Raw genomic sequence first — 19,153 nt, 5'->3', positions numbered from 1 at the left:
TAACCACCTCACTGAAATGGTATAATAATACAGAGTTATTCATAGATCTGACTGTTGCCTGTGAAAATAGTGTTCAGACTCTTACTTTGTATGAGCTGGGAGAAACCCCTGTTAGTAACTAAGACTATGTGGCTTGTAGAGCCACCTACTATGTCCTAGTATATATGTCCCTGTCTTATCCTCAAGAATTTTTCCATCTTACTTCTCATATTTACCAGAAAGCCAAACTCCAGAAGCCCTGAAAAGTGACCAAATACATTCATCAGCTGTATGAGATCCTAGCTGCCCTTTTCTATTTGTTTAGGCTACATCGTAATTTAACTTCTCATTCTTAGTGTATCTGAGCCTATTGGCTCTGAATTGATTCTAAGTGCTTGATTTAGGTTCCCTAAACTTAGCAGAAATAACAAAGACTCCCTGGCTTTATACCAGGTGTTGACTGAGATTCCAAAGCCCTTGTGCTCTTAGGTACTGCCTTAAAGCTGTTCCTGTAAGTCATTCCTAGAATTTATTGTGTTCAAGTTTTAGTTCCGTATCACATCATTGTGCTGAAATCTCCTGCCAGTCTCTCCCTGCAGAACATTATATTTACTTTTCTTCAGATTTCATTAGTTGTGCCAGAAAGCGTGCAAGATCATCATCTTTTACATGCCAGAAGTCTGACTTTCCTAATGCAGGTATGATGTTTAGCTCCAGTCATGTTTGAATTACTATAGTTCTGTATTCTCATCTGGTAAAGAAGGAATTTTCCTGTCTAAGAAACATTTCTGCACTGTAGAAATGCTGCAAGGCATGAAAACTGAAACATGGATATAAATTTGCTAGTGATCTCCAATAAATCCCATTTAAAATAAAAATATATTAATTTTCCAGACTTACACAATATTGCATCAAGAAGTGACAAATCTGTGTATTTCATATCATTTCCTTGAATTGCTCACACAGGCAAGGAAGGAGGAGGGCTGGAAAGGAATGAGACTCCCTGGTTTGTGGAAGGGATTGATGTTCCCTGGGCAATCCCTGAAAATGAAAAGCAGTTTTCAGCCAACGTGGCTTGAAGGCCTTGTGAGGACTGGATATTGCTTCCATGGAAAATGCATGGAAGTCACTGAGGATACTGTGCAGAAGGAATGATCCATTTCTTACAGTGTTTATTTTTAACATACAGATGGGACCAGAAAGTTATTTCTGAATTCAGGCATTAATATGTGTACACTATATTTTGTTTTCTCTAGTCCTGTGATGCACTTAAATGTAGCTAAGACAATTTAAGATAAGCTGAGTTTGGTTTACTCTGAAAATTATATTGAGATCATACACAGAAAATCATAGATATGGTAGAAATTTTAGGGTATGCCTATACCAAAAAATGAAGCAGGGTGCAGGAGAAAGCTTGAGCTTTTGACCTCTTGATTGTCCCCACTGCTTAACTGATAGCTCATGCCCTGGTTCTGTTTTGAACCTCTCCAACATGTGATCTCCACGACAAAACTGTTACAGAATGGACTTGCCATAAGCAGTGTGCCTGAGCCAGGCTGTGCCACTTGGCCTCAGAGACCTCTCTGATTCAGCAGTGTAGGCATAACCTAACAGTCCGCTTCAGAAAGCTGGTAGTTAGCAGTAGTAATCTAGTCTACTGCCAATGAAGGCATGACGTCAAATTGGCTAACCTGAATTTTTTTTTTCTTTTTTTCAAACAACTAATAATTTCAGTCTCTTATTCTTTCAGATGCAACTGTCACTCAGAGAAGAGGGAGGTCATCTTCCTTTACCATTTTTCCTACCTTCCCTCCCTCTCAGCCAGGTAATTAAAAAAAAAAGGAAAACAACAAAACCAAAAAATATTTATGTAGAAAAGCAGGTATTAGCTAAAATAGAGAGGTGTACAGAAATGCTTTTTCTGCAGGACAGAACTGGAGTGCATTGGACTAGATTGGTATTTGGACAGGAGGAAGGAATGTTTTAGGAGGAGGACTGGCACTTCACTACAAGAAATGTTTTTTGCATTTGTTGTTAGGAAATTCTGCAGTGCTGGGTAGGAATCTTTTGAATAATTTGCAAACAGGCATACACGTAGTGTGGTACAAATTATACTTGTAAAACAAAATGGATTTAAAGTAATTACATGAATTATTTTGCTTGCAATTTAATGGTGATGGTTCCTGTAGAAATACCATTTTCTATCCTAGGAGCCTGTCTTCCACCTAACCAGTGACCCTATGAGTATTCTCCCACTTACCACTAATGGGAATGATGAAGTGGTCTTAAATCCTAGTCTATATCTCTTACTAGAGACAGGTCCTTGACAGACATTGGTATAAAGGATTTTTAAACAATCTTAAGAGGACACCACATTGTTATGGCAAGAAACCTCACGCTTTCTGCAGTGAAAAAGTAGTGATTGTGTGTAGACTATCAGTTGTGTCGGTTTTACGGGACGTGGTACATGGTTGCCATCACTTTCTGGTCGGTGTTCGGTATCTTTATTAAATCAGTGAAAGTATCAGTGGTTCGCTGCCATCGTTACATTAGGTTGTGAAAGCCTTTTTACCAGAACAAGGCAGAGCACATTTATTTATTCCCAAGTTCTTGGGCCTCATTTACTCATCTTGAAAAATGCCTAAGACTGGCCCAGATAGCACTGCCATTTCAATAGCTTTTGCAAACCAGCAGCACCTGGTTTTCAAAACTGAAGAAGGATTTCATGAGTTTAAAACATTCGTTAGTATCCAAAAGACTTCTGTCTCTGACATAGCCATAAAACCCATGGTGTTTTCCGTGCATAAGTCTACCCACCTGTAAAATGGAGACAGTAACAGTTATCTCAAAGATCTTGTTTAGATGGATAGGTTGGATTATTGCTCAGTTACTATCAAAATAGGGAGAGGTTACAGGAACATGAATTAATAATTCAAGTTTGTTATTACTGATTATTAAAGTTTAAATTCCTTGTTATGTAGTAAAGAAGAATAATATATTCATGACCTCAGCTCTTCTTCGAAGAAACCCTGACTTGATCAAAAGTACAGAAGAAGGTAACTGTCATTGCAATGTTTGTTCACTGTAGTTCCACAAAGACATTCTTAGACATAAAAATAACTACTCTCTATGCTGAGGGATAGGCTAACTGTCTTTATGAGGTTCATAAGTTATTTTTTTGACAGTGTGTGAGCTCTGTGCTGAGCCTCTGCTCTGACTAATTAATTCCTGAGTGGACTGAATATAACCTTGAGTAGTGAAATTCCACATTTCTAACTGAATAACTCTGCTCCTGCAGAAGGCAATGAAGAACCCTCTTGGTGTCTGCAGGTGCAGGATTAAATTTGAAATACCAGAAGAGACAGATCTAACACAAAGCAGTAAATGCAGAGCAATTGTCTGAGCAACCAGAGATCAGGCTAGAAAAGCTAAAGCCCTGATAGACTTAAATCTGGCCAGAGACATCAACGGCAACAAGAAAAACTTCTATAGATAAGTCAGTGATAAAAAAAGATCTAGGGAAAATGTAGGCCCTCTCTGGAAGGAAACGGGGGACCTGGCTACCCGGGATATGGAGAAGGCTGAGGTTCTCAATGACTTCTTTGCTTCAGTCTTCACTGGCAAGAGCTCCGGCGGCACAGCCCAAGTCCCAGAAGGCAAAGGCAGGGACTGGGAGAATGAAGAACTGCCTACTGTAGGAGAAGATCAGGTCTGAGACCATCTAAAGAACCAGAAGATGGACAAGTCCATGAGACCTGATGAGATGCATCCCTGGGTACTAAGGGAACTGGCAGTTTAAGATGCTGAACAATTATCCATCATATTTGAGAAGTCATGGCAGCCCAGTGATGTTCCCATCGACTGGAAAAAGGGAAACATAACCCCATCTTTAAAAAGGGAAGAAAGGAAGACCCAGGAACTACAGGCCAGTCAGTCTCACCTCAGACTTTTGACAAGGGCGTGTAGTGATAGGACAAGGGGCAATGGCTTTAAATTGAAAAAGGGCAGATTTAGATTAGATATAAGGAAGAAATTTTTTGCGCTGAGGGTGGTGAGGCAGTGGAACAGGTTGCCCAGAGAAGTTGTAGATGCCCCATCCCTGGAAGTGTTCAAGGCCAGGTTGGATGAGGCTTTGGGCAACCTGGTGTAGTGGAGGGTTTCCCTGCCCATGGCAGGGGGGTTGGAACTAGGTGATCTTTGAGGTCCATTCCAACCCTAACCATTCTGTGATTCTATGATTCTGAGTATAAATATAAAGATATATTTAAATACATAAATACATTTTATAAATATAAATATTTTTTTATATAGTGCATTACCGTTTTATTCTGATAGGATAACAAGGGTTGGTGTCACTGCAGAGTTGTGTCTTTTAGAAGGGATTACAATTTTTCAAAATATATAGCAAGTAAACCACAACAAATGTTATTTAAATATGCTTTGAAGCTTTCAGTTAAAGAGGCAAGACATATAGGTCTGAATTAGATGTGAAGAAAAAGTCTCTGTTTAAATATTTTGTCTTTGCATTTTGCAAGGATCCTTGTCACAAAGTCAATTGCGGAATGTCATTAGACCTGCCGTTTTACAACCCCCACAAGGCCTGACCTGTCCTGAAAATCCTGTAGTGTCTCTAATAACTAAGGAAGAAGTACGTGTGCAGGTAAAAAGAAAAGTAATTTTACTGACTAATATATGTTTGCAGCTCAAATTAAAAAAAAAACCAACAGTGCTATTTTAAAACAGTTAATTATTCCACTGCGTGGTTTTCAAGTAAGTTCCCATGTCAGTTTCAGTGGAATTGATGCATCACTGACATGGTGTGAACTGTTAAACTCTTGTGAAAAAAAACATCCCTCTCTGCAGGCTGTCTCAACCTTCAGATACCAGGGTTCTGTGGGCAAATCAGCTTTGAGGGTCTTTTGGGTTTTGTTTATTTAGAAAGTAACACTTTAGTGTTTTGATTAAGGGCACTGGCTTAGTACACAGGAAGCTCTGCCACCTACCACATATATATATGTCCACATATATACCACATATATAGAAGTCCAGTGATGCTGGACTTCTAGCAGATCTGTTTATAGCAGAAAATAAGCTTGGTCTAATTAATTCATCTGGTTTTATTATTCCCAGCTATCTGAAGACAGCTTTTATTCCTCAGTTGGGAATTCATTAAGTTCCAAAACAGCAGTGAGGTCATCTACTACTATGAATCCTTCTAGCTCTGAAACCACACAGTAAGTTTTTTTTTATTTTATTTCTACACCATTTTGTCACTTGGCCTATGGCATGCCTTTTTGTCCTACATGTCTAACATGGTACTAAGCCCATGCTATCTGCACCCACACAGTGCTCCCTCACGTTTATGTGTGGTGCCAGGATTTGTGGGTACTGACATGAGCTCCATACACCACAAGAAATGGTGTCCTGCTGAGAATTAATCTCTGTGGTACACTTTGTTTCTCATTATCAACCCCCAAGGCAGAAACTATTTTGGTTTGCCATCTCATGCAGCTTTGGCAGTTCAAAATATTTTGAAATGGTTTTGAATGTTTACAGTCATCTTTGTGTCTCTTTGGAGAACTCTCCTCTGATCGCATAGAATCATAGAATGGCATAGGCTGGAAAAGACCTCAGAGATCATCTAATCCAACCTCCCTGTCATGGGCAGGGACGCCTCTCAACTAGACCAGGCTACTCAAGGCTCTGTCCAAACCGGCCTTGAACACCTCCAGGGAGGGGGCATCCACAACGTCTCTGGGCAATTTATTCCAAAGTCTTACCACCCTCGTACTGAAGAACTTCTTCCTAAAATCTAATCTAAATCTGTTCTCCTTCAACTTAAACCCATTTCTCCTTGTCCTATCAGTGGACACTCTTGTAAAAAGTCCCTCCCCAGCCTTCCTGTAGGTTCCCTTCAGGTATTGGAAGGCAGCTATTAGGTCCCCCCGAAGTCTTCTCTTTTCAAGGCTGAACAATCCCAGCTCCCGCAACCTGTCCTCGTAGCAGAGGTGCTCCAGCCCCTGGATCATCTTTGTGGCCCTCCTCTGAACACGCTCCAACAAATCTATGTCTCTCTTATGGTGGGGACACCAGAACTGGATGCAGTATTCGAGGTGGAGTCTCAGAAGAGCAGAGTAGAGGGGGAGAATTACCCCTCTTGACCTGCTGACCACGCTTCTCTTGATACATCCCAGGATGCGGTTGAGCACACTGCTGGCTCATGTTGAGCTTCTCATCTATAAACACCCCCAAATCCTTCTCTTCAGGGCTACTCTCAACCCACTCTGTGCCCAGTTTGTATTTGTGCCTAGGACTGGCCTGACCCAGGTGAAGGACCTTGCATTTTGACTTGTTGAAGCTCATGCAGTTTGCACTGGCCCATTTCTCAAGCCTATCAAGGTCCCTCTGGATGGCATCTCTTCCCTCAAGTGAGTCCATGGCACCACACAACTTGGTGTCATCGGCAAACTTACTGAGGGTACACTCAATGCCTTCATCCATGTCGCTGACAAAGATGTTGAACAGCACTGGACCCAGAACAGACCCCTGAGGGACACCGCTTGACACTGGTCTCCATGTAGACATCGCACCATTGACCACAACTCTTTGAGTGCGACCATCCAGCCAGTTCTTTATCCACTGAGTGGTCCGTCTGTCAAATCCGTGTCTCACCAAGACATCTCTCATCCTTTAGAGACAAGGATGTCATGTGGGACAGTGTCAAACGCCTTGCACAAGTCCAGAAAAACGATATCCGTTGCTTTACCCACATCAACCAGCGCTGTAGCTTTGTTGTAGAAGGCCACTAAAGTAGTCAGGCACGACTTGTCCCTAGGGAAGCCATGTTGGCTGTCACCAACCACTTGGTTATTTTTTATGTGCCTTAGTACAGCTACCAGGAGAATCTGTTCCATGATTTTACCTGGCACAGAGGTAAGGCTGACTGGTCTGTAGTTTCCCGGGTTGTCCTTGGTCCCTTTTTTAAAGATGGGGGTTACATTTGCCCTTTTCCAATCTGTAGGAACCTCACCAGACTGCCAGGACCTCTCAAATACGATGGCTAGTGGCCTAGCAACTTCAGCCGCCAGTTCCTTCAGGACCCGTGGATGTATCTCATCAGGTCCCATGCACTTGTGCACCTTCAGGTTCTCTAGGTGTTCCCAGACCTGATCTACTCCTACCCTGGCTGGTTCTTCACTCTCCCAGACCCAGCCTACATCCTCTGTGATTTGGGTGGTGTGGTTCAAGTGGTTGCCAGTGAAGACTGAGGCAAAAATGTTGTTGAAAATTTCAGCCTTCTCCATGTCTTCAGCAACCAGGTCACCCGCATCTTTCTGGAGGGGCCCCACATTCTCTCTCGTTTTCCTTTTTTCTCTCACATACCTATAAAATCCTTTTCTGTTATTTCTAATATCGCTGGCCAAATTTGACTCTGTCAGGGCCTTAGCTTTTCTAACCTGGTCTCTGAGTACACGAGCAACTTCCTTGTACTCATCCCAGGTTACCGGTCCCTGCTTCCATGCTTTGTGTAATCCCCTTTTGTATTTGATTTTAGCCAGGAGTTCTTTGTTTATCCACATAGGTCTCCTGGTGGTTTTGCCTGATTTCTTCCTTTTAGGGATGCAATGCCTTTGAACTTGGAGGAGATGATCCTTGAAAGTCAACCAGCAATCTTGGGCTCCCAGTCCTTCCAGGGCTTTATCCCATGGCACACTACCAAGGCGGTTCCTGAAGCGGCGAAAGTCAGCTCTTCTGAAATCGAGGGTTTCAAGCTTGCTGAGCTTCCCCCTCTTAGCTGCCCTTAGGACCTCAAACTCCACCATCTCATGGTCACTGCAGCCAAGGCTACCCATGAGTTCAACATTACCTACCAGCCCTTCCCTATTGACGAGAACGAGGTCTAACATGGCACCTCTCCTCATTGGTTCCTCTATCACTTGGATAAGGAAGTTATCGTTAATGCATTCCAGGAATCCCCTGGATTGCTTGTTCCCCGCCGTGTTGTTTTTCCAACTGATATCAGGGTGGTTAAAATCCCCCAAGAGGACCAGGGCTTGTGAACGAGCAGCACCTCCTATCTGCCTATGTAGGGCCTCATCCACTTGGTCCTCCTGATTGGGTGGTCTGTAGCACAGTCCCACTGTAAAGTCTCCTACCCTTCCTTTCACCCTGGCCCAGGCACTCGGTTCTTTCGTCATCACTTGCCAGGTGGAGCTCCATGCATTCTAGCTGTTTGTTGACATAGAGGGCTAGTCCAACACACCAATCGCAGGAGTCATTCCACCATGTCTCTGTGATGCCGATCAGGTCATAGCGCTGCAGGCTCACAAGCATCTCCAGCTCCTCTTGTTTATTGCCCAAGCTGCGGGCATTCATAGAGAGACATTTGAGTTGGGTCCCTGATGAGGTACCTGGAGCCCCCTGATGATGCTCAGATGTTTCCACAGTAACCAATCCCTCAACAACCCCTGTGCTCTGTCTGCAATCTGGCATGACACCTTGATCCCTTGCTAATTCACAAGACTGCGCGATCTTGCTAGTGCATTCCTCCCCCACAAGCACTGGCATACTGCATTCCGGCTCCCTTCCAGTGATCCTGATTTCACCCCCACCCCTTTTCATACCTAGTTTAAAGCTCTATGAGCCCTGCCAACTCCCTTCCCAAAACCCTTCTCCCTCTGTGGGACAGGCTATTACCATGCCTGTCTAACAGACCTGGCCTCTTGCAGATCCAGCCACTGTCAAAAAACCCAAACCCCTGCCGGACACACCAGGCTCGGAGCCAGGTATTAACCTGTTGGTACTTCCTGCCTAATCGCTTGTCATTGCCCACAGCTGGAGGGATAGAGGAGAACACGACCTGTGCTCCTGATCCCTTGACCAGGATTAATCTCTGTGGTACAGTTTGTTTCTCATTATCAACCCCCAAGGCAGAAACTATTTTGGTTTGCCATCCCATGCAGCTTTGGCAGTTCAAAATATTTTGAAATGGTTTTGAATGTTTACAGTCATCTTTGTGTCTCTTTGGAGAATTCTCCTCTGAATGCATAGCTGCTGCATCTCATAAACAGATGCAGAGAAACTCAGGAATTGCCAAAATATGTCAGCCTATGGGACACTGCAGACATGAAGAAAACCATACAGGACTGATTTGGGAAACAAGGTGAATGCTGCAACTGATGCTGTACTTCTGTGCACACACCAGAATTTCTAGCCTGAAAACTAGCTGTGATGATTGTGATAGGATGACATCTTTGTGCAGACGTGGGTTGACCACCACAGACTTCAGAATTTCTGCATGAGGAAGCTGACTTCCTGGGACTAGGACATTGCCCCATGCCTTTGCTTCTGTATATGACTGAAAGAACTCACACTGGTGTACAAGTGCGCTATTGTCTCTCTCTGGAGACTGGCTGATGAGAGCATTAGGTCTATGTTTAGACAGCATGTTGTCTTGTGGGTATTAGTACTGCTTGCTGATGGCTGACGGTTATTCACCTGAAAGTTGTGAGCATGAGGAATACACCTGAGATCAGTTATGATGAGAGAATGACATTTCAAAATTGCTAGTGCCACAGGTAACACATTTGTGATGTTGCCTCCTTTCCATCTCCCACCCAAATTGGGCAGAGAACATGTTAACTACAGAAGAGTCTATTCTGGTCTTCTTCAGAGCTGTATGGGCCACGGATAGAGGGTCCTGCACACAATATTTGGGATGCATGGTGCCGGGGCTCTGAGGAGACAAGGGATTTTTAGATGCACAGACAACTTAGATGCTTAATCCTCATCAACAAGAGCAGCATCATTAGAGTGCAGATGTTCACTGTGATTTGGAAGAGCTAGCCTGTCCTTTTCTATCACAATTAACTCTGCGATGATGCTCTGTGAGGACAACATGGTGCCACACAGCACACTGGATTTTTAGCAGATTTATAATGATGGTAATGCACATACTGGAAAAGCTAAAGCGAAGATGGTACTGACTTCAACATCAGTTGGTATCGATACTCCAAATCTTTTTACCTTCTGTCACCTGTACAATATCTAGGAGAAGATAGGTGAGTGGCTTTCTCTTATGAAGTAGACGGATAGAGAAATGCAATGCAGTGTTTCAGTGCTTACGAGTTAAAAGACTTAAAAGTACTTAAAAGTACTTACAGTATTTTCTTTTTTAAAAGAGGAATTGCTAATCTGCTTGGGGTGTTTGTGCCTCATTAATTCAGTGTATTATAATTGTAGTAAATGTTGGTTTATCTGACAAGTTGAAACTACTTTGATTACAACCAGGTGCTTACTGCTCTTCTGAGATTGCAGGGAGGTGCCATCCTTCTGATCAGTGTTAAGTTCACTGATGCTTTAAAATACTTCAATAAAATCTTTTTGGCATAGCTGTTTTCTCATAGATAACTTCACAACAAGTATTGAAACAAACAATTTTATTAAACTTCACATATATGCTAAACAGTAGTGAACATTGCAGCCAGACCTGTTCGTTGCTAAGAAAGGAATCATTTAGATATCTTTTAAATTATCAATTATGCAAATATATTTATTTACATAATAAAATGCAGAGAGACTCAACAGCAGAGATTGCTGCTGTCTGCAAATGTCCCTCTTACTTACCCTCCTCTTCCACCTCTTCTTTTTGTGAGACGGTTCTTTATAGAGATCAATGGAAATGGTTTGTTAGTCCTCTGCAGTTGCTGCAGCTGTCCGTGTCCCAGGAAACCGCCAACAGTTCCATTTCCTGAACTGGCAGTAGTAATGAACGGAAAAGGGGAAACTTGCAGTTTCTTGATTCTAATTAAAAGCTTGGAAAGGAGATCGTGTCATAACTGACAGAAATATAATGCTGGGAAAATGCAGGCTTCTGGTCATGTATTTAGGTTTGCACGAGAATTTGCTTGGAAAACTGCAAAGGTTCAAGGCCAGCACCGGAACTGGCAGCTACTCAGACCCTTCTGGACACTGAGAAGGACAGACCTGGATCTACTCCTTTTCTGTAGTCCCCTTCCAGTATCTTACCCACATTTCTCCTTCTCCCATTCTTCCTTGTTAGTGGTCATTCCCTCAATTTAGTGCCTCTGTTTTGCATTTCCATGGCAACATCATCCCTGGAACACTTTGTTCTTGTCCTGCAGCAACATAAGGATATTGAGGTTTAAATAAGACTTTAAGGCTGGCACTCACAGGTAACTGTCTGGAAAAAGAAAGATCCTGCACTGTTTACATTTTCCTTACATTTCTGAAAATAATCAAAATCCATTTCTCCATTATTTCTTTAAGACAAGGTTCTAGTTTCTGACTTTTAGCTCTTCTCGAGTGCTATCCTTACTAAGTCGTTCCTGAGCAGCCTAGAAGCAGCAGATGAAATATCAGGATGGAAACTGATCACAATTCAGTGAATTTTAGTGGGAATTTTTCTTGAGGATAAGAAACTCATCAAACACACTTCAGATTCTCTGTTCATGGCCCAAAACACTTGTGGAAGGATTCAAGGCTGAAAAGAGATGGATTTTCTGATTTTTCTTTCTTATTTGCTCTTAGTCTTAGCAACACATCAAGTATGAGAATGTTAAGGAATATTTTTTTCCTTAAGTGTGAAATGGAGATAGCTTCTACTTCAAAATCCTATGTGAAAAGCACACTGTAGTTGTGAAAACAGAAACTGAATTTTAGAGGCAATCACCAAAGTTCTGGCAACAAACCAAGCTTATTAACAGGATTATCCTCTGCATGAAAAACGTGCCATTAAGCCCTCCCAAGGGTGATAAATGATCTGGAAGAGCAGATAAGTGGTGCCAAACTATGCAGTTTGTGACAGAACATCCCATTGTCCTTCTGCCGAGTTGTCCTTCTGGAACAGAAAGAGTCGAGGACTTGGATGGTTTTGCCTTTGACAGGAACAGATGCAGTGATTAAGCTCTACAGAAAGCATGAACAAACCATAAGCCTTTTGTAAAACAAACCTCCAAAAAAAAAACCAGCAGCAGGAACAACTTCCACATAAAGAAGTTTACAAGAACTTTTCTAATGACTTTTATAAAAAATGGATGCTGTTAATTTAAAGTGGCTATGTAATTAGCATGTCCAATCACAACTCATATTAGAATATTCTTGAATATAATCCACAAGTAATCTACTTTTTACAAGTTGTGACTGCGTCACTATTTAAAAACACATTCATCTTCTCTTAAAACCTGAGAGGTAAGAGAATGACTGAGAATGGTTAAACTCAGGGTGGCAATGCCAAAAAAAAAATAAAAAATTGATGTTTTTTATATGGAAAACCTGAGACATTAAGAAGGAAAAATGTACAGAAGAGGACAAGTGTTGCTTTAATGTAGCTTCTGCCAAAACCAGTTACACTCCAGATCCTAAACATAAAGTGATTTACCTACTGTATGAAATTTTCTCCCAAATCTGTATCATAGAATCATAAAATGGTTAGGGTTGGAACAGGCCTTAAAGATCATCTAGTTCCAACCCCCCTGCCATGGGCAGGGAAACCCTCCACTACACCAGGTTGCTCAATGCCTCATCCAGCCTGGCCTTGAACGCTTCCAGGTGATACCCGAGAAGCTGCAATTGAAATCGAACTTTCCAAGACTCATTCTGGAGTTTTAGAAAGCAGGCATTCTTTATTGCGGTGCCGGGTGCAGCGGGGGCGGTATCTCCTCCTAGCCTGCACACCTGGCGTCTCTACAGAAAATACACTACAATCATGCGTATTCCTAACATGTTTAGATATTCATTGTTACTCTCTTAAACAATTGGTTAATTTTATCTCGCTTTACACGCAAATTACTTTACACAAGTTCTCTTGTGTTCTCTTCCACAAGTTCTAAGTTCTCTTCCTGCTCCCCTTTCTTTTAGGTCCGGGGTATGTTTAAGGCAGGCCCTCCATGAGTCGGTGGTCACGATCTCCCCCTGCCGGAATTACCTTTTCCCTAAGTCACTGCTGCGCATGTTCCCAGTTCAGAAAAACATGATAACAAAGTTTCTGGGATGTTCCCTTCAAGGGCAGACAGTTCTTGATAAAAGAGTCTCCGTTTTAATCACTTCTGACAGCTTCAAGGATGGTCATCTTGTTATATTCTTTAGGTATGTGTAAATCACTTACTACGTACTGAAGCCTTCATGAATTTCTTACACAAAACCTTAACCCCTTTATTGTTGGGTAACACAGGGATGAGGTGGACACAATTTCTCTGGGCAACCTGTTCCAGTGTTTCACCACCCTCACTGTAAAAAATTTCTTCCTTAGATCTAATCAAAATTTACCCTCTTTCAGTTTAAATCCATTGCCCCTTGTCCTGTCACTACACACCCTTGTAAAAAGTCCCTCTCCAGCTTTCCTGTAGGCCCCCTTTAGGTACTGGAAAGCTGCTATAATATCACCCCGGAGCCTTCTCTTCTCCAGGCTGAACAGCCCCAACTCTCTCAGCTTGTCTTCATAGCAGAGGTGCTCCAGCCTTCAGATTATCTTCGGGGCCCTCCTCTGGACCCACTCCAGCAGCTCCATGTCCTTCTTGTGTTGGGGATTCCAGAGCCAAATGCAGTATTCCAGGTGGGGTCTCACCAGAGCAGAGTAGAGGGGCAGAATCCCCTCCCTCAACCTGCTGGCCACGCTTCTTTTGATGCAGCCCAGGAAACGGTTGGCTTTCTGGGCTACCAGCACACATTGCTGGCTCATGTTGAGCTTCTCATCGACCAGCACTCCCAAGTCCTTTTCCTCAGGGCTGCTCTCAATCCATTCTCTGCCCAGCCTGTACTTGTGCTTGGGATTGCCCCGAGTCATGTGCAGGACCTTGCACTTGGCCTTGTTGAACTTCATGAGGTTCTCACAGGCCCACCTCTCCAGCCTGTCAAGGTCCCTCTGGATGGCATCCCTTCCCTCCAGCGTGTCCTCAACACCACACAGCTTGGTGTCGTCAGCAAACTTGCTGAGGGTGCACTCAATCCCACTGTCCATGTCACCAACAAAGATTTTAAACAGCATTGGTCCCAGTACTGACCCCTGAGGAACACCACTCGTCACTGGCCTCCACTTGGACATCAAGCCGCTGACCGCAACTCTTTGAGTGCGACCACCCAGCCAATTCCTTATCAACCGATGGTCCATCCATCAAATCCGTGTCTCTCCACGAGACAAGGATGTCATGTGGTCAGTGTCAAATGCTTTGGACAAGTCCAAGTAAAAGATGTCAGTTGCTCTTCCCTTATCCAGAAACTCTGTAAACCCATCATAGAAGGCCACAAAATTAGTCAGGCAGGATTTGCCCTTAGTGAAGCCATGTTTGCTGTCACCAATCACCTCCTTATTTCCCATGTGCCTTAGCATATATGCCAGGAGGATCTGCTCCATGATCTTGCCAGGCACAGAGGTGAGACTTACTGGCCTGTAGTTCCCCAGGTCTTCCTTTTTTCCCTTTTTCCAGTCGATGGGAACATAACTGGACTGCCATGACTTCTCAAATACGATGGATAATTGTTCAGCATCTTAAACTGCCAGTTCCCTTAGTACCTGGACCATACAAGTCCTATGGGCTGTACACCTTCAGGTTTCCTTAGATGGTCTCGAACCTGATCTTCTCCTACAGTGGGCGGTTCTTCATTCTCCCAGTCCCTGCATTTGCCTTCTGTGACTTGGGCTGTGCCACTGGAGCTCTTGCCAGTGAAGACAGAGGCAAAGAAGTCATTGAGTACCTCAAACTTCTCCATATCCCAGGTAGCCAGGTCTCCCGTTTCCTTCCAGAGAGGGCCCACATTTTCCCTAGATCTGTTTTTATCACTGACATATCTATATGAGTTTTTCTCGTTGCCCTTGATGTCCCTGGCCAGATTTAACTCTATCAGGGCTTTAGCTTCCTAATCTGATCTCTGGTTCCTCGGACACTTTCTCTGTATTCTTCCCAGGCTACCTGTCCTTGCTTCTACCCTCTGTAGTCCTTCTTTTTGTGTCCGAGTTTGTCCAGGAGCATCTCGTTCCATGCAGGCCTCCTAGTGTTCCTACCTGACTTTCTCTTTGTTGGGATGCACTGCTCCTGAGCTTGAAGGAGGTGATCCTTGAATATTATTCACCTTTATTGGGTCCCCTCTTCCCTCCAGGGCATCATCCCGTTGTACTCTACCAAGGTGATCCCTGAAGAGGCCGAAGTCTGCTCTCCTGAAATCCAGGGCAGTGAGCTTGTTGAGCACGCTCCTTGCCTCCCTAAATGTCTTGAACTCCACCATTTCATGATCACTGCAGCCAAGGCTGCTCTTGAGCTTCACATTCCACACCAGCTCCTGCTTGTTGGTGAGAACAAGGTCCAGCATGGCACCTCTCCTCATTAGTTCCTCTATCACTTCAAGGAGGAAGTTATCATCAATGCATTCCAGGAACCTCCTGGATTGGTTCTGCCCTGCTGTGTTGTCCCCGCTGTCTGTCCCCACAGATATCAAGGTGGTTGAAGTCCCCCATGAGGACCAGGGCTCATGAACGTGAGGCTGCTCCTATCTGTCTGTAGAGGGCCTCATCCGCTCAATCTTTCCAGTCAGGTGTCCTGTAGCAGACCCCCACTATAATGTCACCTGTCCTTGCCCTCCCTTTAACCCTGACCTATAAGCTCTTGGTTGGCTGCTTATCCATCCCCAGGTGGAGCTCCATGCACTCCATCTGATCTTTGACATAGAGGGTGACACCTCTTCCTCTTCTCCCCTGCCTGTCCTTCCTAAAGAGCCTGTATCCTTCCATTCCGACACTCCAGTCATAGGATTCATCCCACCACCTCTCTGTGATGCCAATAAGATCATAATCCTGCAGGTGTGCACACATTTCCAGCTCTTCTTGTTTTATTCCCCATGCTGTGTGTATTTGCATAAAGACATTTACGCTGAGCCCCTGATGAAGCCGACTTCCTGGCTGGAGTGGCTGGAATTCCTTTCTGCTGCTCTTCAGATGCTCTCAGCTTGTCTTGATAGAAAGAAGCACAGACATCTAGTGATACCTTCTGACCCCAAACTGTAGTTGAGCAGATTGAAAGTATTTTGTTTTCTTCACTTCTCGTTTTAAGTATATCCATGGAACAGGTCATGAAAAAACGGAAAAAAAGATCTTTTTTTTCTGTTGTAGTTATACCTCATCATAAGCCATCTGCTATCAGACCTTTACATTTTTGCAGTATTATGTGAATTGAAAATGTCTGCATTAGAATATACTGCCCCTCTGCCTTTCCAAGATATTAGATGGATGACCGAGGAGTGCCTGTAAGGCACTGCGGGCTGTGTTATTCTGAAGGGTACCAGAGCTGCATCAACATGAAGGAATAATTGTTAATTGTTGGTAACCTTTTGTTAGAACAAAAGGAAACAGGGAAACAAATGTAACTCATTGGAGTTTCTGGTGTAAGATGCTTCCCTGAGGAGGAGGCACGTTGTTTTGCTTCTTGTTCTTTTCTTTTAAGGAACATCCTCAATCATAGAATCATAGAATCGTAGAATGGTTAGGGTTGGAAGGGACCTCAAAGATCATCTAGTTCCAATCCCTCTGCCACGGGCAGAGAAATCCTCCACTACACCAGGTTGCCCAAAGCCTCATCCAACCTGGCCTTGGACACCTCCAGTGATGGGGCATCCACAAATTCTCTGGAAAACCTATGCCAGTGCTTTATCACCCTCAGAGGGAAGAATTTCTTCCTTAGATCTAATCTAATCTAAACCTACCCTTTTTCAGTTTAAAGTCATTGCCTCTTGTCCTGTCACTACACGTCCTTGTCAGAAGTCCCTCTCCAGCTTTCCTGTAGGCCCCCTTTAGGTACTGGAAAGCTGCAATAAGATCACCCCAGAGCCTTCTCTTCTCCAAGCTGAACAGCCCCAACTCTCTCAGCCTGTCTTCATAGCAGAGGTGCTCCAGCCCTCTGATCATCTTCGTGGCCCTCCTCTGGACTCGTTCCAGTAGCTCCATGTTCTTCTTTTGCTGGGGACTCCAGAGCTGAACACAGTATTCCAGGTGGGGTCTCACGAGAGCAGAGTAGAGGGGCAGAATCCCCTCCCTCGACCTGCTGGCCACGCTCCTTTTGATACAGCCCAGGATGTGGTTGGCTTTCTGGGCTGCCAGCGCACATTGCCGGCTCACGTTGAGCTTCTCATCCACCAGCACTCCCAAGTCCTTTTCCTCAGGGCTGCTCTCAATCCATTCTCCGCCCAGCCTGTACTTGTGCTTGGGATTGCCCTGACCCACATGCAGGACCTTGCAATAATCTTAATGAAATACAATGTGATACTTTCTATACCATTTCATAGATAGATTCATAGATTTCTAGGTTGGAAAAGACCTCAGAGATCATCGAGTCCAACCATCCCTAATCCCCATTAAACCATATCGCTAAGTAGATCGTCCACCCTATTCTTAAACACATCCAGGGATGGGGACTCAACCACCTCCCTGGGCAGCCTATTCCGGTGGCTGACAACCCTTTCAGAGAAGAAATACTTCCTAACATCCAACCTGAATCTCCCCTGACTAAGCTTATACCCATTTCCTCTTGTTCTATCACCCATCACTAATGTAAAGAGCCCTTCCCCTACCTCCCCACCATCTTTTCTCAAGTATTTGTTGGCTGTAATCAGGTCTCCCCTCAGCCTCCTCTTCTCCAGGCTAAACAGCTCCAACTCCCTCAGCCACTCCTCATAAGTTTTATTTTCCAGCCCCTTCACCAGTTTAGTCGCCCTTCTTTGGACTCGCTCCAGGAGCTCAATATCTCTCTTAAAGCGAGGGGCCCAAAACTGGACACAATATTCCAGGTGCGGCCTCACCAGTGCCGAGTACAGGGGCAGGATCACTTCCCTATTCCTGCTGGTTACACTATTCTTGATACACGCCAGTATCCCATTGGCCTTTTTGGCCACCTGGGCACACTGCTGGCTCATATCAAGCCAGTAGTCAACTAACACCCCCAGGTCCTTCTCCACCAGGCAGCTCTCCAGCCACTCTTCCCCGAGCCTATAGTGATGCTTGGGGTTTTTATACCCCAAGTGAAGGACTCTGCACTTGGCCTTATTAAAACTCATGCCATTGGCCTCAGCCCAACGATCCAGTCTGTTCAAATCCCTCTGAAGGGCCTTCCTACCCTCGAGCAGATCGACACAGCCTCCCAGCTTGGTGTCGTCCGCAAACTTTCTGAGGGTACATTCAATTCCCTCATCCAGGTCATTGATAAAGATGTTAAACAGAACTGGACCCAGCACTGAGCCCTGGGGAACCCCACTGGTGACCGGCCTCCAGCCGGATTTAGCCCCATTTACCACCACTCTTTGGGCCCGGCCATCCAGCCAGTTTTTAACCCAAAGGAGGGTGTGCCTATCCAGGCCAGCAGTTATCAGTTTCTCAACCAGAACACTATGAGAAACTGTATCAAAGGCTTTACTGAGGTCAAGGAAAACTGCATCCACAGCCCTTCCCTCGTCAACCAGGCAGGTCACCCCATCACAGAAGGTGATCAGGTTTGATTGACAAGACCTGCCTTTCACAAACCCATGTTGACTGGGCCTGATCACCCGGTTAACCTGTATGTGCTCATTAATAGCACTCAAGATAACCTGTTCCATGACTTTGCCCATCACCGAGGTCAGACTGACAGGCCTGTAGTTCCCGGATCCTCCTTCCGCCCTTTTGTGTAAATGGGGGTATCATCCGCCAGCCTCCAGTCCAGCGGAACTTCCCCGCTATGTAGAATATTCTCTACATAACATTTGTGAAATGTTATGTAGAGAATATTCTCAGATTTTTTTAAAGAATTTGTCTGATCACTTAAGTGGTCATTTTTTGTTTGTCTTTAATGTTAGGTGTGGTAAAATGCATGCATGAAGTTATTTATATTCTTTATAAAGTTATAAATAGTTCTAAATCACATTATTATGTTATTTTGTTCCTGTAGAAGACAGTTGTTTGAAGACAGAAGTGTACAGAACAGCAGCAATTCTGATTTTGTGTTTGGAGAAAACATGGTTGAGAGAGTTTTGGTAAGATATGTAAATGCTGGCAGACTTTTTATCAAGGTTAATGTACTGAGGAGTGTAATTTTTTTTCAGAGATTGATTCTTTTTAGCTGCTCCCGGTCTTTTAAAGATGTGAGTAAATATGACTCCAATGACCATTGAGGAAAAAAATATGTAAATGTTTGCTGTA

General features: G+C 44.0%; 1 protein-coding gene across 2 annotated transcripts in view; it reads left to right on the top strand.

Annotated features, from left to right (window-relative positions):
- Nucleotides 1-19,153, top strand: part of RANBP3L (RAN binding protein 3 like) — a 46,197-nt gene that overhangs the window by 12,372 nt on the left and 14,672 nt on the right. Inside the window, exons 4-9 of one of the 2 annotated variants that reach the window (XM_086629638.1) lie at nucleotides 603-677; nucleotides 1,730-1,804; nucleotides 2,961-3,035; nucleotides 4,515-4,639; nucleotides 5,110-5,213; nucleotides 18,903-18,987. In XM_086629638.1, the coding sequence (XP_086485764.1) occupies nucleotides 603-677; nucleotides 1,730-1,804; nucleotides 2,961-3,035; nucleotides 4,515-4,639; nucleotides 5,110-5,213; nucleotides 18,903-18,987 (539 nt within the window). Of the gene's footprint in view, nucleotides 1-602; nucleotides 678-1,729; nucleotides 1,805-2,960; nucleotides 3,036-4,514; nucleotides 4,640-5,109; nucleotides 5,214-18,902; nucleotides 19,024-19,153 lie in introns of both variants that reach the window. The other variant, XM_086629637.1, reaches the window with a different exon arrangement.

This window comes from Tauraco erythrolophus, chromosome Z (assembly GCF_009769465.1).
Source record: "Tauraco erythrolophus isolate bTauEry1 chromosome Z, bTauEry1.pri, whole genome shotgun sequence".
NCBI classification, from domain to species: Eukaryota; Metazoa; Chordata; class Aves; order Musophagiformes; family Musophagidae; genus Tauraco; species Tauraco erythrolophus.
This window is presented reverse-complemented; position numbering and strand designations above follow the sequence as displayed.